Source organism: Chlorocebus sabaeus, chromosome 13 (assembly GCF_047675955.1).
Source record: "Chlorocebus sabaeus isolate Y175 chromosome 13, mChlSab1.0.hap1, whole genome shotgun sequence".
Lineage (NCBI taxonomy): Eukaryota > Metazoa > Chordata > Mammalia > Primates > Cercopithecidae > Chlorocebus > Chlorocebus sabaeus.
Window position 1 is genome coordinate 34002917 of NC_132916.1, and position 23604 is coordinate 34026520.

Sequence of the window (23604 nt, forward strand, 5' to 3'; positions counted from 1 at the left end):
AAATAGTAAGAAGTCCCCAGCTGAAAGTCAAAATGAAAAAGCCATCAGACAAATAAAGGACCAACTGAGAAAAGTGAATGCCTCTTCATTTGAATACTATCTACAATAGCATCTGTTCTTGTTAAACAAGAAAAATATATTAGAACAAAGTGAATTTGTAAAAATTTGGGGGGAGGGCTATCCTGAATGTTTTTAGCATGTATGGAATGACAAATGAAATTTAGTTATGGGTGCTCATGTTTCTAACTTACGGTATCTAAAACGACTGGGTATTTTTTTGTTTTTGTTTTTGTTTTGTTTTGTTTTGTTTTGTTTTTTTCACAATTTAATGTATTGCCCATTTTATTTTGGTGAGTACAAAGCATGTCATGTACGACAGCTTTCACGGGCTCATGTCAGAGCTTAAGTACCCCCTTCACATGGGGAGGTGGTCCTGTTGTACCACTTTTGCAGACCCATGCATAGTTCAGTGTTTAATCCAAGGGACAGGTAGAAACAAGATCAGGAAGAGATACTAAGGGAGAGAGTATTGCTCTTATCCTAAAATCTGTGTTCTAAACGGGGGAGCGATAGGCTTACATTTGCATTTTAGAAAGGTCACTCTGGAAGTAGTGTGGAGAGTGGATTAGAGGAAGGGCGATAAACAACCTATCTGTTGGAAAACATCAGGACAAGAAAGTGATTGGAGTCTGCTGTTGGCAGTTGAAATAGAGATGGGGTATTCTTTTACAAAGGTAGAATCTATAAGTCTTCTCAAAAACTTGTTAGTGGATTAGGTTTCAGGAATATTTGAGAGACCAGGGGTTTTATAGCTTGATTGACCAGCTAGAGTGGCAAGTTGCCAGGATAGCAAATATACAACAAGGGCAAGTTTGGGAGCTAAGGTGGTGAGTTTCAGACAATAATGGGAAACCTAAGATATGTTTGAGCCTCAAGAGGTTTTACATTAGAGAGATTCAATAATTTAGATTTTTTCGGCTCTTGATTTAAAAAGCAAGTAAGTTAAATTTCTTTAACTTTCTCTAAACTAAAGGAGCCCAAGTTAAATAGATTATTTAACATTTGTGTTTAAACATTTTCTAAGGATTCATGTCAGATTAAAGGGAAAACATTCTTTAACTACTGATAGAGATGAAGACTTTATGGTTTTTAAATGTATTCTTGTCTCATAAGACACTCTTACCTTTTACATGAGCCAGGTTAATCTGGGGGAGCAGATTTAGATATCTAATGTGGTCATATGAGGAGTATTACTCATTGGTTTTCCTTGCTCTGTGTACCAGAACCACATTTTTTAGTGGTTTAACCTTTCATTATTTTGTTAGTTTACCAAATTATCATCAGTTTTGTGTATGGAAGGTGAGTGGGAGGATTTGGGGCAGATGGAGTGATTATTGAGCCTTGTGCTGTGTCACCATGGCTTCCTGACAACCATTCCTTTTGTACAACGAAGATGAGTGTCCAGGTACGATGTATTTATAGCCCTTGTCTTCTCTAAGCATATACTAGAAGTCTTTTCAGTTAAGATAAACTTTTGGCTGAAATACAAGAAAACGCATTTCAATTTTGTGTTGAAATATAGTCACACTGCCCTTTGCGTGTTACTCAGAACCTTAAAAAGTACAAACTCCATTAAGTCCAAATTGTGTTTAAAATTTGCCAATGGATCTTTTAATATTATGTAAGTAATTTTCCATGTTAAGTATTTTGATATTATTATTTTCCTTAGGGTCTTATGAAGAAATTTGAGAAATCATACTTTGGAAATCAGTTGCATTCTATTTTCATGATTAAAGATCTGCTCATGTTTTATAAACATCTTTCTGTTATCCCTCCCAATTTTATGGGAACAGAAAGTCCTTGTTAAATGGAACCCACTATGTGGTATTGTTAATCTAAAACTAATCTAAAGAGACTTTGAGTTCTTGAGGGCAAGGCCTATCTGTCTTTATGTCCCCAGTCCCTACCATGATACTAATAACATTAAATTATGAATGAGGAATATTTGGCATTCAACAATTTTAACTCTTGTAGGAATTTTGTGCAGTAATTGTGAGGGAGAGATGCTAGGGTTAACAAATTGGAGCAAATGGCAAGGCAAATGATAAGTATTTGTAAGTTTTTATTTTACTATGGTTTATTTTCAGTTTTAGGTGTAGCAGCTCAGAGTTCTGGGCAGACATCTCTTGATTTTCCCAACTGGCAAACTACTGCCGTCCTTATTAGTTAAGTTACACATTGTATTAGAAGGACAGGCTAAAATGGACTATGGTTTTCTGATTTTAGATTCCCTACTGCTACCAAATGTCTGAAGCTCTTGATGAGACAATTTCCTTCCATAGGTAATTAGCTCTTGAAGTCCCTTGATCAACAGAACTAGAAGAGAACCATGATTTCCTGATTTGCATTTGCCTATTGTTTCCAAATACATGAAGCTCTAAAAAAGGATTTGCTTTGTTTTTATGTTTAACTTACTTTTAGAATCCTATGATTTTAGAAAACTATTGTGGTTTGATCTTACTTGGAAAGAGTAGAAATTTGTGTATTCTTAAAAACCTTGCCTCTCAAACCCACTTTCTGTTAACTTGCAAAAACACTCTTTATAAGATGGTTTTACATCCGTTACTAAAGGGTCACAGTTTCTATTCCATATGTGTGATGTCACCAGAATCCTAATTAAATCCTGAAATGTCTGAATAAAATGTATCCTGTCCTTATTCAGAATAGAAAAGTAATTGAGACTCTCTTGACTTTCTTAACAATTTTATTTTACTCTTTATGTTAAAAATGTATTAATGTCAACATAAAATCAATTCATGCTTTTTAAGCATTATACGTCAGAGAAATGTATTAGTTTTTTAAAATAAAATTCTTTTAGGTTTATTTCAAAACATAAATAGCTAAACTGGTATCTCATTTATCATGTGATTTGAACATACAAAAGTAAATAGAGTTAGTGTGCTCAAATACATTTATTTTTGATAATAGAATAGAGCTAGGAAAATTGTTCTGATAATCTCAGAAGCATCAGTAAATGTTTAACAGATAGAAAAAGAACAAAAAAATATAATTTTAGATGGCTTTTGACAACTCTACATAAAATTATATTGAAGCTTCTTAGGCCAGTAACTTTGTTTTGCACACTCTTATCTGTTCATTTTTATTCCTATTGACCTAAAGATTTTGCTTTTACTTGTTTTGAACAGTTTCAACTCTTAGACTTTGTCATGCTATAACAGAATCAGTTACTAGTTTGTTTATAAGTCATATAGGTGATTAAATTTAGTTTATTAGATTTATTGTTTAACCTTTAATTTTTGTTTTTTTACCTGGAACCTTGGATATGTTTCCCTGCAGTCCCATAATAAGAAACTCAACTGGTGTAATCTGAATTATTCACATACTTATTTATTCCCAAAACCCCTCTATAATGACTTCTGGAGATACAAAGGGATAATCAGACTTGTGTGGAGAGGTGCAATATGGCATTTTCAGGATGTCCCATAATGTGCACACGTGTGCACACGCGAGTGTGTGTGTGTTTGCACGTGCATGTTTAGTGTATTAGGACTATGAAATTTGAGAACTGGAAGATGATTAGAGATCATCCGATTCCCTCCTCTGATTTTATAAGAAGAGTCCTGGAGAGGGTCAGTAGTTCATTTTTTTTTTTTTTAAATTATACTTTAAGTTCTGGGATACATGTGCAGAATATGTAGGTTTGTTACGTAAGTATACATGTGCCATGCTGGTTTGCTGTACCCATCAACCTGTCATCTACATTAAGTCTTTCTCTTAATGCTATCCCTCCCTTAGCCCCCAGCCGCCCCACAGGCCCTCCCTGTGTCCATGTGTTCTCGTTGTTCAACTCCCACTTGTGAGTGAGAATATGCAATGTTTGGTTTTCTGTTCCTGTGTTAGTTTGCTGAGAATGATGGTTTCCAGCATCACCCATGTCTCTACAAAGGACGTGAACTCATCCTTTTTTATGGCTTTCTGGTATTCCATGGTGTATATGTGCCACATTTTCTTTATCCAGTCTATCATTGATGGGCATTTGGGTTGGTTCCAAGTCTTTGCTATTGTGAATAGTGTCACAATAAACATACATGTGCATGTGTCTTTACAGTAGAATGATTTATAATCCTTTGGGTATATACCCAATAATGGGATTGCTGGGTCAAATGGTATTTCTTGTTCTAGATTCTTGAGGAATTGCCACACTGTCTTCCACAATGGTCAAAGTAATTTACACTCCCACCAACAGTGTAAAAGCGTTCTTATTTCTCCACATCCTCTCCAGCATCTGTTGTTTTCTGACTTTTAAATGATCACCATTCTAACTGGCATGAGATGGTATCTCATTGTGGTTTTGATTTGCGTTTCTGTAATGTCCAGTGATGATGAGCTTTTTTATGTATTTGTTGGCCGCATAAATATCTTCTTTTGAGAAGTGTCTATTCATATCCTTCTCCCATTTTTTTTGTTTGTTTTTTTCTTGTAAATTTGTTTAAGTTCCTTGTAGATTCTGGATATTAGACCTTTGTTAGATGGATAGATTGCAAAAATTTTCTCCCATTCTGTAGGTTACCTGTTCACTCTGACGATCATTTATTTTGCTGTGCAGAAGCTCTTTAGTTAAATTAGATCCCATTTGTCTATTTTGGCTTTTGTTGCTATTGCTTTTGGTGTTTTAGTCCTGAAGTGTTTGCCCATGCCTGTGTCCTGAATGGTATTGCCTAGGTTTTCTTCTAGGATTTTTATGGTTGTAAATCTTACGTTTAAGTCTTTAATCCGTCTGGAGTTAATTTTTGTATAAGATGTAAGAAAGGGGTCCAGTTTCAGTTTTCTGCATATGACTAGTCAGTTTTCCCAACACCATTTATTAAATACGGAATCCTTTCCCATTGCTTGTTTTGTCAGGTTTGTCAAAGATCAGCTGGTTGTAGATGTGTGGTGTTATTTCTGAGCCCTCTGTTCTGAACAGAGCAGATCAGAGTTACTTTTAAGTAGTAAAGCTGGCATTCAAATTCATTTCTTTGGGACTCAGACAGGAAGTCCAATAACACAATCTGCTGAGCCAGGCATCTGGAATTTACCTAACCTGGGCACCTACTGGGTTCAGCTAAAAGTGGAGGAGCACCCACAGGAAGCATGGAGAGAGTAGCAAATATCCATGTGAGCAAATGGCTAGCAACTTGTCACCAAAGGAAGAAGAGGGAAAAGATAGAAAACATAAAGCAAGGGTCCTCAAAATGTGGTCTGCAGGCCCTGGTTCCAAGACCCTTTCGTTGGGTCTGTGATAGCAAGGCAGTGGCACCAAAGTGTATTGGTGATCATTATTTTCTTCACTCTTACACACTCACAGCAAAAAAAAAAAAAAGAGAGAGAGAAAAAGAAAAAAATGCCAGTTTTATTAAGTCTTGACAAAGCAGTAAAAATTATCAACACTTGAATGCATGTCTTTTTAGTATTCTTTGTGATAAAACGGAAAATATGCATAAAGCATTTCTTGCTTATCATAAAACTTGTATTTCAAAGTACTATGGTTGTCTTGAGGAAAAGGACTTGTGTGGTGATTGTCTAAGTTGTGAGCTAACTCATTGCTTTTTTTTTTTTTTTTTTTTTTTTTTTTTTTTTGAGACAGAGTCTCGCTCTGTCGCCCGGGTTGGAGTGCAGTGGCCGGATCTCAGCTCACTGCAAGCTCCGCCTCCCGGGTTCACGTTCACGTCATTCTCCTGCCTCAGCCTCCCGAGTAGCTGGGACTACAGGCGCCTGCCACCTCGCCCGGCTAGTTTTTTGTATTTTTTAGTAGAGACGGGGTTTCACCATGTTAGCCAGGATGGTCTCGATCTTCTGACCTCGTGATCCGCCCGTCTCGGCCTCCCAAAGTGCTGGGATTACAGGCTTGAGCCACCGCGCCCGGCCTCATTGCTTTTTTTTTTGTGAGCTAACTCATTGCTTTTTTTCACCGAACACCAATTGAAATAACGACTGACAGACAAACTGTGTTTCTTTGGGCTTGGATATTTGACAGACACTTTCTCAAAAATGAACAAAGTAAGCTTGTCACTTCAAGAAAAACAGTTTAAAGTATTTGTTACCAATGATGAAGTTAGATCTTTTAAGTGAAAATCAGAATTTTTGAAAACGTGTATCTACCACCATGAACTCATTGCTTTTTTTCACCGAACACCAATTGAAATAACGACTGACAGACAAACTGTGTTTCTTTGGGCTTGGATATTTGACAGACACTTTCTCAAAAATGAACAAAGTAAGCTTGTCACTTCAAGAAAAACAGTTTAAAGTATTTGTTACCAATGATGAAGTTAGATCTTTTAAGTGAAAATCAGAATTTTTGAAAACGTGTATCTACCACCATGAACAATACTTAAGATTTTTTTATGAGATCAGTAGCAATCTTAACAAATGTGATTTTTTGATGTGTAATGAGATATGTTACCATTTAGAAGATCATCATATCTGGGTGAACCAGTATTTTCCAAGTGACCAATACATGCTGTTAAAACTCATGCATGGGTAAAAAGCATTCATTCCAAGTGTGGCATGCATCAATGGATAAGAGAGTATGAGAAGTTCATTGATAGTTTCAGTTCTACATTGAAACTAACGTTTAAGAAATTTGTCAGATTTTCTTGTAGTATCAAATAACAGTATTTGAAGGCTTACACTGTTTCCTTTTCCAACCGCGTGTCCCTGGGAGGCCCTATTTTCTTCATACACTCCAACCAGAACAATGTATATTGTGACAGATTTTGCAGAAGCAGATTTGAGAATCCAGTTGTCTTCTGTTAAGCCAGATATAGAAAAGATTCGCAAACTATGAAACATTGCTTCTTTTGCCACTAATTTTTTTGTTTTAAAAATATAGTTGTTTTTCATTAAGAAGTTGTTTATGCTGTCATGTATTGGGTTTGTTATTTTAATAAAGATTTTTTAAACTTCTGTCTTAATGTCTTATATGGTAAATATCACTAGATATCATCCATATTAACCAAAGCTAATTGGAGTCTTCAGTAATGCTTTTAAGCGTGTGAAGGGATTCTGAGACTGAAAAGTTTGAGAACTTGTTTGCATAGAGTATTTGATTATTTATGTCAATATGCATTACTAAGGCAACCAGGGACATTATTATGTTATAGCCTTGCTTGGTATTTGCCAGCAGAATGATATCTGTGACTGGTTAAAGGAATGTTATTTCCTATGATTTACTATTTTTTAAGGAATGCGGGCAGCAGATGTTCTCTTTTTAAAGGGTTCTATCAAAAACTGGTCTGAACTTCTTAGGATGCTTTCAGTTCCAACTAACAGAACCTCTAACTCAACTGGTTTAAACCGTAAGATAATTTATTATCTTACTTCCCTGAAAGATTGCAGATGGGCAAGCTCCAGAGTTGGTGGATTCAGGGGCTTCGTGTGATCATGAAATGTGCAGGTTTTTCCATCTCTCTGCTGCCCCATTCTCAGTGTTGCCCCATCCTCAGACTGGTAGCAAGATGGCTGCAGCAGTTCCAGGTGCCACAATAAGACACAGTAGTGCCCAGGGAAGAAGGGAAACCCTGACTTTGTGTCTCCTCCTTAGGAGCAAGGAGTCCCAGAACCTACTCAGCAAATTTCTCATGCCCAAATATCCAGGATTGGGTCATATGCTAACCCCTAAGTACGTTACTGCCAGGCTATGAGCTGATGGTGATTGGCTTAGAATACTCATTGAGGGTATATGGATGTAGGGAAGTTGATCGGTGACTTGGTTATTAAAAACAAAATTCTTTGTACTTATCCAGTTAACTGGAAATTCATTTGCACAGGTGCCCAAAAAGAGAGGTAGCATAAATCCGTGGAAAGAATTCTAGGCCAGAGAATCAGGCGCCGTGGGATCTGATCCCATGCCTTCCACTGCTGAGCTGTAAGGCATGCCTTGCCTGTCCAGATCGTGGCTGCCTTGCTGGTGCTTGGGCTACAGCATTAGTTCTGGGATCATCTGGTTAATTGGTTCATTTATTCCCTTGCTCACTGCTTCATTCAATAATATTTATTGTATGCACACTCAGTTGTCTACGTCACGTGAAGGGTACAAATCATCACTAAAATGCTGCCTGTTTAGCCATGGCAGACGTTCTTCCTCCTGTGCTGCACACACATTCAAAGCCCAATGGGAAGTAAGATCCAAACTGTGTGTTCACTTATGGAATCCTCATGCAATAAGTTGTTTAGTGCCCTCAGCAAAGAGTCCTTGCCACAAAGCTTATTCGTGAGCAGTCCAAGTTTTCCCTCATCTTACTAAATATAAAATTGGTTTAGAAATGAAAACGTAGAAAAATACATGCTGAAAAAGGTAAGCTTTGTCCCAGGAAAGATATAGGCCTGGCTGTCTATAGTTGTCCCAGTTCCCTCAGTATCAGAAAGAGTATGATGCAGAGAACCAGGCTGTTAAGAGAACAGAAAGACAGCTGTGAGAAATGAGACCACATTCTCGGAATATCCAAGGACACTCTTGTGTTGTAGTTCACAGATAAGATGCTTAGAAAGGTTTTATTTTTTAAAAAACCAAGCTGGTAAAATTTCACAGACCTTTCTCATGTGCAGTGTTGGATAATTTTTCATGTCACGTGCAGTGTTGAGATAACTGGGAGTATTTATCTCAGAGAAGAGAATTAGGAATCGTGTGATCATTCCCGCAAGTAACATTTGAATCACTGTCAAGTGAAGCAGGGCTTTTTGAGTTGCTTCAGGGACCAATAAGTGGAACATATAGGGAGGAAGATTTAGAGTGCTGAAGAGAACATCTTTCTAACAACCAGAGCTATCGACAATGGCCTGTAAACATCCCATAATCGAAAGTCCTGGGTCTCCATTACTGCGAGTACTCAAGCAGAGGCAGATGACCTTCTACCAGCAATGTGATGGAGAGCATCTTCATTTGGTTTGAGGTTGGACAAGATGATTGGAATAGAGGTCCTTTAAAGAATCTATAATTATTATCATAGCCACAAGTCATCTAATAGTTGGAATCATTAACAGCTTGAAACAGAAAGTAGGTGATTCATTTATTCACCAAATACCTAAGCACCTACTATGTGTCCGACACTGTTCTAGTCACTGGGGACACAGTAAAGAACAAGACTGACAAGGTTCCCCAGGGCCCTTCTGTTTTAGGGTAGGCAGACTGGTATTGACCTAATAAATACATAAGTAAGACGGTTTCATATTAGGGTAAATGCCCTGAAGAATACAAAGCAGGGGAATGCGAGAGAGTGATTGGAGCAGGTACAGGTCAGGAGCTGTTTTAAATTAGGCTTAGAGGAAAGTTCTCTCTGAGAAGTTAATGTTTAAGCTGAGAACTTAATGAAGAAGAGCAGTCTACATGAGATGACTGGGGAAGAGTGTTTGAAGCAGAGAGAACATACACAAAAGACCAGGGCAGGAATAAACTTGGCATGTTTGAGAAGCAAGCTGATATGGTTAGGCTTTGTGTCCCTGCTCAGTTCTCATCTTGAATTATAATCCCCATGGGTGAAGGGAGAGACCAGGTGGAGGTAATTGAATCATGGGAGTGGATTTTCCCCGTGCTGTTCTCATGATAGTGAGTGAGTTCTCTCGATATCTGATGGTTTTATAAGGAGCTCTTTCCCTTCGCTTGTCACTTCTCCTTCCTGTCACCTTGTGAAGAAGGTGCCTTGTTCCCCTTTTCCGTGATTGTAAATTTCCTGAGGCCTCTCTGGCCATGCTGAACTGTGAGTCATGCAAACCCCTTTCCTTTGTAAATCACTCAATCTCAGGCAGTTCTTCATAGCAGTGTAAAAATGGACTAATATGCAAGCGGAAGCTTGGGTCAAAGGCACAGAGGCATGTGCTATGGGATGGAGTGAGGCATAGGTAGGGACCAGATCTCAGGGAACCTCTCACAGGAGCTTAGCTGTTACTCTGAAACCATCCAGAGGGTTTTAAGTAGAGAGCTGCATCTTTGATTTACATCTCTAAAAGATGACCGTGGATCCTTTCTGAATTGTAGTGGACTAGGATATAAGCAAAGAGGGAAACAGGAGGAAACTCAAGTGGAGTTGGTTTCATGGGAGCTAAGAGAAAAAAGTGTTTCAAGAAGGAAAATGGGCAGCAGTGTAGAATACAGAAAAATGGTTATTAGTTATTAATGACCCTGGTGAGAGAGTTTCTATGGGTGGTAACCTTGGAAGCCCACTTGGAATGAATTCAGGAAAAAATGGAAAGAGGACATCAGGAGTAGAAGCCATTCTTTCAAAAAATGTTACTATAAAAAGGTACAGAGGAATAGGACAGTTTCTGGAGGGGAATATGAACTTGAGGAAGGATCATTCCTCAGACAGGCGTTACACAGCAGATTCTCTGTATGCTGTTGGCAGAGACAGATGCTGGGCACTGGACAGGGTGAGTAACTACAGGAGAGAGATCCTCGAAAGGGCACAGAATCATTTTGTATTCTTATGTAAATCTAGAATTTCATTATCTTTGGTGTTGATTAGTTTGTTGTAATTTTCTCATGTTAAATGGTACCGTATGAAATCACTAATATTTATATTTTTAGCTACAAAAATAGCAGTTTCATATAATTCTATCTAATATTTTAACCTAGACAATTTTAAATTTCTCTTGTAGGTCCTTTTAATTTATATACATTTTTAAATTGAAAATCTCAAGCTTATCTAAAAGTTACCATTACAAAACAAGAGACCATTCCCTCCCCACTACCAATCATTTGAGAGTGAGTTTCAGGCCTGATATCCTCTCTCTCCCTACCACTTTTTTGGGTATTTTTATACATAAGAATATTCTCCTAGAAAATCACAATACAATCAGGAAAATCAGGAAATTAACCTCAGTACGCTGCAACTTTCTAATCCTCGAAACCCATTCAAGTTTTTGCCAGTACTCCCAAAAATGTCCCTAATTGCAAAAGGATCCAGTCCAGCATCTGATGTTGCATTTAGTTGTCACATCTCTTTAGCCTTTTTCATTCTGGTACAGTTCTCCACTCTTCCTTGATTTTTATGACCTTGCCACGCTGAAGAATGCAGGCCAGTTATTTTATAGAATAGGCATTGATTTGGGTTTATGATTATCTTCAGCTTATAAATCAGGGGATAACAGTGTGGTAGCTAAGCTTCAAGTTGGCCACACCTCCTGTTATTCATATCCTCATGTAATCTCCTCCCACGTTGTACCAGGATTGGTCTTTGTGACCACGAGCATACAGCAGAAGTGATTAGGTTGTGAAAGTTATCTCTTGGATCACTTGCTCTGGGAAACAAGCTTCCGTGTTGTAAGCAGCTATATGGATAGGCCCATAAGGAACTGTTGTGTCCAGCCAACAACTAGTGGGAAATTGGAGCCTCAATTTCCCACTAGTTGGGAACCAAGTGAGACAACTTGGAACAGGATTCTCCAGCCTCCGTTAAGCCTTGAGTTGACAGTAGCTGTAATCAACAGATTGACCACACCCTCATGGGACCCCTGGAACCAGAACTATTAAAATAAGCCACTCTCAGATCCCTGACCTCCGGAAACTGTGACATAATAAATACTGGCTTAAGGTACATAACAAATACAGACAGAAATATCACAGAAGTGATGGTGAGTTCTTTTTATTGCGTCCTATCATGAGCACACAATTTCAGTATGTGCCATTACTGATGATGTTTATTTATTTAAAGACAGTGTCTCGCTCTGTAGCCCAGGCTGGAGTGCAGTAGTATGATCATGGAACCTTGACCTGCCGGGCTCAAGCAATCCTCCCACCTCAACTTCCCAAATAGCCGGGCCCACAGGCATGTTCCACCACACCCAGCTAATTTTTTAATCTTTTTTTTTTTTTTTTTTTTTTTTTTTGTGGAGATGGGGGTCTCACTGTGTTGCCCAGGCTGATCTTGAACTCCCAGGCTCAAGTGACCCTTCTGCCTCAGCCTTCCAAAGTGCTGGGATTACAGGCTTGAGCCACAGTGCCTGGCCTAATGATTTTTTTTTTTATCCTTTGAGTAAGCAATATCTTCTGAGCTTTTCTACTTAAAGTTGCTTTGTTCTTTTAATTAATAAATATTTTATGGAAGGTACTTTGAAACTGAAAATCCTTCATCACATTTTCATTTTTTTCATTGTTTTTTTTACTATGAGATCGTAACTTCCTGTGTATTCAATGGGATATAGTTTGTTACTGACATTATTTGTTGTGAAGCTCAGAGTGTTCCAGATTTCACCAGAGTCTCCTCAGCCTGGCTCCTGTGTTCTTTGGATATGTCCTCATCACCCTTTGAATACGTCTTTGATTTCTGGCACAAGATGTTCTAGGCTCATCATGTCCTTTGTCTGTCCCAGCCCTGAAACCAGTCATTTCTCTAAGGATCCCTGATTATTTTTAGTGGAAAATGACATTAAAGCCAAGATCTGAGCATTAGGTGTACCTGTTGCCATTAGAGTGTCACTGCCCCCAGGCCCACTGAAAACACATTCACAAATTTATGTGTACATGTACATATATGTGAAAATGTATATGTAAGTATATACATGCATATCTGTTTTATGTATTATATCAAATATTTTAATAATTAAAATGCAGCTAAATATATATTTAAATCCATAAGTTCATACTGATTCTTCTAACTGTGGGGTATCTAGGGTTTATTCTAGCCTTTTCCCTGTTCTTGCTAGTAACTGCCTTCTCCAACAGTTAGGAAACTGGACTCCCATTACCCTTGTTATATTTGTTTGATTTATCCCCCCATACATAACCAGTTGGCCATTACCACTGCATCCACCCTTCCCCCACATGAACACCCTCCATTCAGGCTCTGACTCCACTCATGGAGACACCCGCCCACAGGGATGCCCTCTTCCTCCCTGTGGGCCCCAGGCCACCACTGCATGTGGACTCCCATGCCTGCCTCTCCCTGCTTGGGCTCTGACATACCTCCTCAGGCTGCATCCACATGCATACTCTCCTCTCCGCATCCAGGTTCTCACTCCCTACACTGGATCTGTCCTCTGGAGGGATGGCCTTCCCTTGCCTGGGCTCTTCCTCCCCAGTCCAGGCTGCCCCCCCTCCCTTAATGAGAGTGTCCTCCTCATGCTGCTTGGTGCCAGCATCCCCCAGGCTGTCACAGGCTGCTCTCCATGCAGATGTCTGCCCATCTGAGGGCTCTACGACTGTCCTGTGCAGTGGAGAAGGGGAAGAGCACGGCTTTATGATCACATAAGGGCCGTCAGCACTGAGAGGAACCTTGTGCTCCCCAACAGCTGAATTTTTCATTTTTTCTGTAGTAGTGGGTTCCAGTTTTCCAGTTACACTGACATATTTTAGGAAGCTTGTTGAAATGCAAATTCCAAAGCAAACAAATTCCAAAGCAAATAAATAAATAAATAAATAAAAATAGGGAGCAACCAGAGTGTTCCTAGAGCATGTTTAGATTATGGGGGACACTCAGTTTTCATTTTGGACTTTTGACTACTGTTTAAATTTTCCACATTTATACTTTTATTTATATTAATAATACTAACAGATTATAGGCCATGTTTTCTTTATAATTGCCAGTATTAAAAATAATTAGCATTATTATTTTTTAAAGGATAAAAAATACAGAATCCAAGGCCCCATTGCTAGAGATTCTAATCCAGTACACTTGGGCCAAAGCCTGGAAATCTGTACTTTGTACAATTCTCCATTTGAATGTAACAGCCAGGCTGGAGAGCTGCTCTGCTGGATCCTTCACAGGAATGTCCTTGGTAGCCAGTGGGACATCCACTGGACAGAGCACCCCTGACTTCATCCGTCTGCAACCTCAGGACACCTAGGTCTTGTTTTGGAGGCTCATGATCCTACTGATACCTTCTTCCAAAAGACAGTTTTCTGTGATTCTTAGGAAAACTGAAAAGATGCAGGTTAAGCATCCCTTAAAACCGTGAAGGTCGTCAAAAACAAGTAAAGCCTGAGACTGTCACTGCCCAGAGGAGCCTAAGGAGACATGATGACTAAATGTAATGTGTCCCAAATGGGATCCTGGGACAGTAAAAGGACATTAGGTAAAAACCAAGTATGGACTGTAGGTAATAATCATGTATCACTATCAGATCATTAAGTATAGCAAATGTACCATACTAATGGAAGAAGGTATTAATAAGACAGGAAATTGTATCCTGCACAGACCCAGTGCTGTGCGGGATACCCAGTCCTTGTTGCCTGTGGCTCAGAGCCAAGCCCTCTCTCATTAAACAACATGGAATACATAGGAACTCTCTGTCTTCTACACAGTAATTCTGTAAATCTAATGTGGGTCTAAAATTAAAAGTTTATTAGAAAAAAGATGGAAGTCACAAGAAATGTAATGATGTGACATGACAAAGTCAATGGTGACTCTTTATCAATAACCAGGAAAAGATGGGACTATCAGAACGGACATGAAGAACCTAAGTAGGGCGTCATCACCTCCATGTGGGAGATAAGACACACACCATTACTGCAATTCATTGGTCTGAGTTTCCAGGAGTGACAGCAGGAGTGGCCACCGCTGCTTCTGTTCTAGGAAATGTGAGGACAGAAGGGACTGATCCCTCCAAAAGGTCACTTATAAACGTCTGATGGATGACCAGTTGTGCAGAGGAAGCGTCTGGCCCTGCATCCAGGCAGGGAGAAAGGATGACTCTGGGAGGAGCAGTTACATCCTTTGCCCTTTGAGAACAGCTGTTGTGTGCTTGATGTGCCACCTGTCCTTTGTTGGCAGAAAAGCCCTTTCAGAGCAGACCCAGTACTGTGCAGGAGAACCAGTCCATGTTGCCTGTGGCTCAGAGCCAAGCCCTCTCTCATTAAACAACAGCCGAAATGTTTGAGTTAGAGCCTACAAACAATGCCGCCATATATTGGTGAATGCTTCTCCAATGTTTGTGATAATAAACGCAGCTGAAACAGAGAAAAACTGCACTTCTTTAATACTAAGGTAGACAGTATGTCCTGCAAATGGGAGGGAAATTGTGCTGTTTATAAATTGCATTCTGAATTGGAAGCATTTTACCTATTTCAGGTCAGAAAATCATCATGCTTTATTTCTCTAAAACCAAAAGTTATTTTTAAAATACAAATGGCCTTTTTATTTTACAGCTCTCAGAGAGTGTGTAAAAAAAAAAAAAAGAGTATAGTTCTACTATACCTGGACCAACACGAAATATCAACGGCAAAGGCTAAAACATAAAAAGTACCACCATTGCCACTCATATATGTGCCTGTGGCAGACTGTCCTTTCTCTCTCCTTGAGGAGCAAACATACATGTGCCCAGCTGCTGAAAGAGTTCATTCTCTGCCAGAACCATCTAGGAACAGGGGTCTCTTGGGGGCATGGGAGCTTGCTCCTGGTTAAAATAAGAGGGCTGGCGCTGGATTTCTTTACCAGTTAGCTGACTGTGCTGGCCAGGGTTCAGTTGCAGAAAGCATAATCTGCTCTACGTAAATGAAACAGAAAGTGATTTATTATAGGATTTTAGGTAGTTTCCAGATCACTGGAGAGCTGAAGAAGTAGACTCTAGACCAGACTTCCACAAATGACTCCCAAAACCATATGGCAAACCATCAGAGGAGCTGCTGTTTCTGCCTTCATCAGGAAGCTATCACAGCAGCTGCTGGCTCCAAAACCAGCCACCTCAGCTATACAGTAGTCCTCCTTTATCCACAGCTTCTCTTTCTGCAGTTTCAATTACCTGAAGTACAGAACAATAAGACATTTTGAGTGATGGAGACCCTATTCACGTAACTTTTTTTTTCTTTTCTTTTCTTTTCTTTTTTTTTCGTTAGAGTTTCGCTCTTGTTGCCCAGGCTGGAGTACAATGGCACTATCTTGGCTCACCACAACCTCTGCCTCCTGGGTTCAAGCATTTCTCCTGCCTCAGTCTCCCAAGTAGCTGGGATTACAGGCATGCACCACCATGCCTGGCTAATTTTGTATTTTTAATAGAGATGGGATTTCTCCATGTTGGTCACGCTGGTCTCGAACTCCCAGCCTCAGGTGATCTGCCTACCTTGGTCTCCCAAAGTGCTGGGATTACAGGCATGAGCCACCGCACCTGGCCTCACATAACTTTTATTACAGAATATTGTCATACATGTTCTATTATATTAGGTATGCTGTTAATCTCTTACTGTGCCTTATTTATAAATTACCATGTCATAGGTATGTATGTATAGGAAAACAGAATATATGAGGGTTGGTGCTGTCTGCAGTTTCCAGCATCCATTGGGGGGCTTGGAACCTATCCGTGAAGGATAAGGGGGAACTACTGTATTCAAAAAGCCATTACCACAGTACCCAACTCAAGAGCACATCACCTATGCCACTAATCTGCAAAACACATACCCTGCATCTTGCTGCTTTCCATATGACCCAGTTCCAAATCAAAGCACTTGAGTACAAGTCGTAGGTAGAACCTAAATTGCATTTTGAACCTGAATTGCAAGGGATCCTGGGATATTCGTTTTTGCTTTTCTGCTGCTGCACACTAGATGGGGAATGCAGTGGATGGTGAGGAGCCTCATCTATGTCATGTATCGCCATCTGCCCTCTAGCTTCCCGGTTACCCATGCATACTCTTCTTGCTATAAGTAGGACCCACTCCGTCCCTTGTAAATTTCTGCATCCCATTCAAAGTCTGGGATCTCTGGGTATGTGCAGCTCTCTTCATCAGGTCCAGATACTGCTTCTTACCACCTAGTGACCTGTAAATAAAGACTGCCTCTCTACTCCCAGTATACTGTGGTGGCAAAGGAAAATTAAAACTCTCACTCAGAAAGGAGGAGTATGGGAAACATACAACTCCTATTTGTCCTCACTAGTGACCTCATCCCACTAGGCAACAATTGTAAAGGTACCCTGCTCAGATGGTGGAGTGAGGTCCTTGGGTAGCCACCCAGGGCTTCTTTGTCCATGAAGCCCAAGGCCCAAATCAGTTTCAGTTGGGTCACATTTTGCTGGCAAAGTAACTTTTGGTTATTATAGCTTTTGGGATTTCAGAATTGCAGATGGTAATTATGTATCTAATTGTTTTTTTTGTTTTTGTTTTTGTTTTGAGGCAGAGTCTCACTCTGTTGTCCAGACTGGAATGGCCTGATCTCGGCTCACTGCAACTTCCGCCTCCTGGGTTCACGCAATTCTCCTGCCTCAGCCTCTCAAGTAGCTGGGATTACAGGTGCCTGCCACCACGAGCTGCTGTTTTGTGTAATTTTAGTAGAGACGGGGTTTCACCATATTGGCCAGGCTGGTCTCGAACTCCTGACCTCAAGTGATCCACCTGCCTCAGCCTCTGAAAGTGCTGGGATTACAGGCATGACCCACCATGGCCATGTAATTAACAATAGTTCACCTTTACTGAGCACTCAGGCACTATGCTATACATGTAAACTCATTTACTCCACTCAACAGCTGTGTGAGGTAGGAATTCTTAGTATCCCCTACTTTATTGATTTCTACTAAATCTTCCTTAAAAAGCCATTGAGTCCCTACCATATGCCAAGGAAAAAGAGCAAAAAGTCTGTACAGCCTCAGCAAAAGTTGCTCCCAATCACATGAGGGAGACAGATGGGTGCACAGACATAGGTGTGCGCAGGGCTGTGGGAAGCAGAGAAGAGGGGCGTGCCCTGCCTATCCATCAGGCAAGGCTCCCAGGCAGGTACTAGTCCAACTCTGTCCTCCGGGCAGAGAAAAAAAAAACAGCCCTGAGTGGACTGGGGAGGTCCTTCCAGCAGCTTGTTAATAGTAAACCTGCTTATTCAATCTAGCGACTGTCAAATGTTTCTGAGACCACAGCTCACATTAGAATAGATGGTGTACCATCTTCCATTAGCTACAATAAAAGTATATCTGATAAGTAGTCATTTAAAACATTTCTCTAACTCTTCTTGTACCTCTACTGCTATATAGGCAATACCTGATTAGCCACATGCAGATGAACCACAAGATTAAGAGGGCTCCCACCTCACCCGCACCCCTGAAGTCTCCCATCAATCAGGTAGCTGGTCCATCTGAACATCTGCAGTATGCACTGTCTCTGAAGGGAACAGGTCCTGCAAGAGTAGACGTGGGAGTTGAGCTGGGAAGGAGCTTCTCTGAGAGCAGCCCTGGGTAAGGAGGGGTGGCGTGGCCGTGCCCATCTCCAGAACAAGGAAAATGGAGCCCTGAAGCTGACAGTATAGCAAATGTAGGGCTCAGTTTGAGGGATGGGTGAAAAATACACTTTTAAAAATAGAGCCTGGTCGGTTCTGGAAGAAGACTGCAGCAGCATCATTTTAAAATCTCTCTGAATCCTCACACAAAAAACCGAACAACTGCTTAGCAAAACCAGGTACCCACAGACAACCCTTACCTCAAAAGTATGTGATACGGTATGCCCACACACCCACAAATCTAGAGGCTGTGGAGGTCAACCACCCACAACCATAAGACCTGCGTGATAGCAGTGTGTGTGCAAGGGGAAGAAGCAGGAGGGAATAGTGGGGCATCTGAGAATAGGAGAACCCCAAAATAGCTCACAGGTACTTGCCAGAAATCACTGCAGCTGAAACAGAAGGGGTTCACCCAATTCAGTACCAGGGGAGTGCAAGGGGTTTTTGCTGAGCTCTGAAAGGGGCTGAGGCCGTCTAGGCCACATACACTCTTGAACCCAAATGGCCAAAGCTCCCTTCCTGGACACGGCAGGAGAAATTGCTGACAGTGGCATTAAAATTGAGCAGGACAATGGAGATGAAGGAAGGAGAAAGCCCAGACGACACTGAGTAAGGGGAGCAGAGAGGAAACCTCAGAGAGCAAGCTGCAGTAGTTTTCAACACTTCACTGAAACAACCGAAGACAGTTCTGTGAAGTTAAGTGAATCTTTCCTGAGCAACATCTTCTTAAGGCTCTGCAAAACTAATTTTGCACAATAAGCAACAAAAAAGTATCAAGGGCCAATCTCATCATAGAATTATAAAGAACAGCAAAATAACATTCCTACACACAACAAAACCATGCCAGAAAGACAAGATAATAAAAGAGGTTAAAACAGAAACATACTATTTCAAAATGAACTAAAATACAAAGCTTTAAAAAGAAATGAAGAAAGACATTAAAAAGGATTGAAGACGAAGTGGCGAGTGATCATTTGACAAGCCCTAGTGAATTACTGGATCTAGGCATTGGCCTCAATGGCTGTTAACCTAAAAAAGATAAGCAACCAGACACTGTGGCCCTCCTGATGCAGGAGTACACCACCACCCATAGTCTTCCCAAAGCAATCAAAACAGCATCTCACCAGCCTCTGGATCCACCTGCTGACCCACAGCACATATAAAGGGCAGAGGAACTGCATCTTGACTATGCAAGCGGCTAAATTCAAACTGAGGGAAACTCTACAACCCAGATTCTTCAACAGATACATTGTAAGAAAAAGAAAGGTGAGAGGCCGGGTTCGGTGGCTCAAGCCTGTCCCAGCACTTTGGGAGGGCAAGGCAGGAGGATTACCTGAGCCTGGGAGTTCGAGGTTGCAGTGAGCCATGATCACTCCATTGCGCTCCAGCCTAGGAGATACAGCAAGACCCTGTCTCTTAAAAAAGAAAGAAAGAAAGAAAGAAAGAAAGAGAAAGATGAGAGCATCTGTAGATTAAAAGGCATATCACACTTTTGAAATGAGCAAGACTATAGAATCTAGGGATGCACATTTGAACGACAGTGTCTTTTTTTAAAAGTGCAAACAAGGTGGGGCGCAGTGGCTCAAGCCTGTAATCCCAGCACTTTGGGAGGCCGAGATGGGCGGATCACGAGGTCAGGAGATCGAGACCATCCTGGCTAACACGGTGAAACCCCGTCTCTACTAAAAAATACAAAAAACTAGCCGGGCGAGGTGGCGGGTGCCTGTAGTCCCAGCTACTCAGGAGGCTGAGGCAGGAGAATGGTGTGAACCCGGGAGGCGGAGCTTGCAGTGAGCTGAGATCCGGCCACTGCACTCCAGCCCGGGCGACAGAGCGAGACTCTGTCTAAAAAAAAAAAAAAAAAAAAAAAAAGCAAACAAATGATTCCTATAGAAGTCAGGAGAAGGTTACTTATGAGTCAGGGTAGGGGATTTTGATTGTGTTGGGGCACCTGGAAGGGGCTTTGGGTTGGTTGTCAGAATTTGTGTTTGTTGACCTGGGTGATGTTCACTTTATAATAATTATGTTGTTGTTTTGTGTGATTTTCTGTATTGGTTTTGTTTTGCAATAAAAAGGTGAAAAGCACTGATAAATGTGAAGCACAGTAGTTTTTCTATGATAAATATTGGGTAAATATTGTTGGTTTTTATATTTAATTAATGTGTACATTAATGGCGTTTCAACAGAAAACTTTACCAACCTTGTAGCAGCCTCTAAGTCTCTATCGTGTATTTCATTGATCTTTTCTATGTAACAGTATAAAACAAAAACAGTCACATTTTAAGGACAAGATGTTCCAGCTCTACCTAGGAAATAATAGGTGTTACAATATGTTATCTAGATTTATCGGCTCCAAACCCCATATGCTCATTAACTATATTTTTGTTCCAATATCTGCACAATAGAATGACCATTATAAAAGTTCACATGGCTTCACTTAAAGCACAGTACTTGGTGGGGATGGTTGAAAAAAATATATATATATCCCTTTCTTCTGCATTGTTTTTAAAGAATATGTATACATATATAAGTGGATATAAAGCATAACTATATATATATAGTGTGTGTGTATATATATACACACCATATCTCATCTACACACATGCATACACACTGTTTTTTAATCTAGTGAATCTGATGACAAATGAGTCTGCAAAAGATAGAGATTAGCAGCATTAGACATAACAAATATATAAAGTTCTTTAGTATATATTAATATCATTGTATACTTTGATCTATAAATAATTTCTTTGTGCTGTCGATGTTGGCTTGGCGATAAAACCCTCAACCTTTTCCAGACTGCAGTATCTTTCTTGTTGGTCTGCCATTGACATGGCTGTCTGACAGGTTGAAGACAGATCAGTGTTTGAGAAACATGTACAGTAAGAGTTTTGCTGTCCTCATGCTCTCTCTATAACCAAAATGTCATTGACTCTCTTCCTATCGAAGTCTTTAAAGACCCAGCCTACTCTAAGGAGCTGAGATTCCTTATTGCTGATCCTTTGAAGGGCCTCATGTGCAGACAGGGCAGCCTGCTCCCCTGGTCACCCCTGGTTCTGTGTTATTTTAATGCAATTTAATGTAGTTTCCAGTCATCTCAGGATGTGTCATTGTTCTAGATAAAGGCAAAGTACAGTAAACTATCTTGACTGTTTGCTGGGAGCATAAAAAAGACCCACATTTAATTGTAGCCCATCCTATGAAGATAGAGCCCTTTTGGGGGATTTTACTGTACAACTTCCGTCTTCCTTTGTATGTCACCATACTATCTAGTGTCCAGTGAAATGCTGATATTTCAAATACAGACCCAGCTGGGTCTGAGGTCCAGTTCTGTGTCTGACTGCAGGGAATCTCCACAGGGGTCCCAGCTGACCAAACAATTTGGCATCCAGGGTGCCTTTCTGATTCCTCTGATAAGATGCACCCTAGCAAGGCTGAGATCTCAGCTCAGCAGAATAGATTCTCCAGATTTTCTTTCCCTGTGTTATCTTGGGTGCCCTGTTATGGCCAACCACCCCCATTCTTACAGGCCAGCCCTGAGCCAAGTGGCAGAGTGTGTTGCCATTGTGCCCCCAAGCCTCTCACAATGCCGTGTTAGCTTACCATCGTCCCCTTTTCATGACCTTCCTGGGCATGCACGTGTGCTTGCACACCCCATACACACACACACACTCTGCATCATACCTGACTTTTTGGTTGACTCATCCCTTGAAGGCTTACTTCCTGCTAAGGATGTCAGACACGGAGCTGCATTTTGACAAGGCCTTTCTGGAGACAGTGCCTTCCCCAAGGAGTGGATGGCAATTTTAAGCTTGTGGCAGCCTCAGTGGGGTGGGAATGGAGGGATATTTTTGAATAGAGAGATTATTGGGTGCTTCTCAAATTACCCCAAAAAGGAAGGAAGCGGTGGCCTGTTACAGACCCACAGGCCGTCTTCCAAAAGCCGGAGGCCAGATGAGTTGCAGAATTCTGAATTGGCAGTTAGCATAGCAGGATGGTACATACACCTTATAATAATATCCCCAGCATGATTGGAGGCCGTGTCCAATAATTAGACACATTAATATTCACAGGAAGTGGGGGTGATTATTGTCAGCTCATTAGGACGTGCCACAAAATGAGTTTCAGTTGGGTTACATTTTGCCAGCAAAGTAACTTCTGGTTGTTTCAGCTTTTAGAATTTCAGAATTGTGGTAAGAAATTCTGTACCTGTAATTGTTAACAATAGTTCACATTTACTGAGCTCCCAGGCACTATGCTAAGTGAACACTTTATACATATAAATATGCATATAAACTCATTTACTCCTCTTTACAACTGTGTGAGGTAGGCATTATTATTATCCCTTGCTTCACGGATTTCTACTAAATCTTCCCTTAAAAACCAGTGAGTTCCTATCATGTGCCAAGGAAAAAGAGCAAAAAGTCCATACAGCCTTAGCTAAAGTTGCTCCCAGTCATGTGAGGGAGACAGATGGGTACACAGATGTGGGTGTGCACAGGGATGTGGGAACAGAGGAGAGGGGTGTGCCCTGCCTGTGCAATCAGGTTGGGCTCCCAGAGGTGTTGGTCCAGCCCTGTCCTCCAGACAGAGGAGAAAACCAGCCCCGCAAGGACTGGGGAGGTCATCCCAGCGGCTTATCAAAAGTAAGGCTGCTTATTCAATGCCAGCGACTCTCAAGTGCTTCTGAGACCGCTCCCTGTGGTCCTTCCTTATGTTTTCTTTAATGCAGCCCTCTCTTTATTCATCTTTTATAGAACACCCATCTCAGCTTTCTCGCAAGATAACATCTATGAAGTCCAGCCCCCAAGAGTGGACAGAAAATCTACAGAGATCTTCCAAGCCCACATCCAGGCCAGCCAAGGTATCATGCAGCCCCTAGGAAAAGAGGACTCTGCCATGTACCGAGAGTACATCAGGAACCGCTATCTGTGAAAAGAGCGCAGGCCCACATGGGGGCAACATCTGATTAGCTTAGAACCTGTCTTGTCTCATCTTCAAAGGGTAACTTATCAAATGTCCTTTGCGTCTGAAGCCTTTCCCCTTTTCTGTCACTTGCAAATTCCAAATTATAGCTAATAAAGTAATAACTAGATAATTTGCTGTTGTTGCCTTTCTTTATTTTAGAAATACTTTGTTTACACATGTGGTCGATATACTATCACACCATCACATTCAGGAATTCACAGGTATCTGCTGAGCACCTGCCATGTGCCAGGCACCATGGCAAGGTCTGGGAACATCCTAATAAGCAAAACAGGCCAAAAAATTCCTCTCTTGTGAGGAATGAAGGCGAAGTATTTTTATTATCTTTATCCATGAAAGCAAAGTATTGTTTCCTTATAGTTAACATTTTAACATTTATTCTTGTGGCTTCTATGTTAACTTTGATCAGAACTACATAGATAATCTAA

At 40.7% G+C, this 23604-nt stretch overlaps 1 protein-coding gene across 7 annotated transcripts in view; it reads left to right on the forward strand.

Annotated features, from left to right (window-relative positions):
• Positions 1–23288, forward strand: part of FIG4 (FIG4 phosphoinositide 5-phosphatase) — a 128944-nt gene extending 105656 nt beyond the window's left edge. For 2 of the 7 annotated variants that reach the window (XM_008007375.3, XM_008007374.3), the window contains exon 23: positions 22948–23288. In XM_008007375.3, the coding sequence (XP_008005566.1) occupies positions 22948–23125 (178 nt within the window). In that variant the 3' untranslated portion in view covers positions 23126–23288. Of the gene's footprint in view, positions 1–17100; positions 17218–17948; positions 19901–22947 lie in introns of those variants that run through there. The other 5 variants (XM_073022404.1, XM_073022403.1, XM_073022405.1 and 2 more) reach the window with 5 other exon arrangements.
• Positions 23289–23604: the final 316 nt, after the last annotated feature.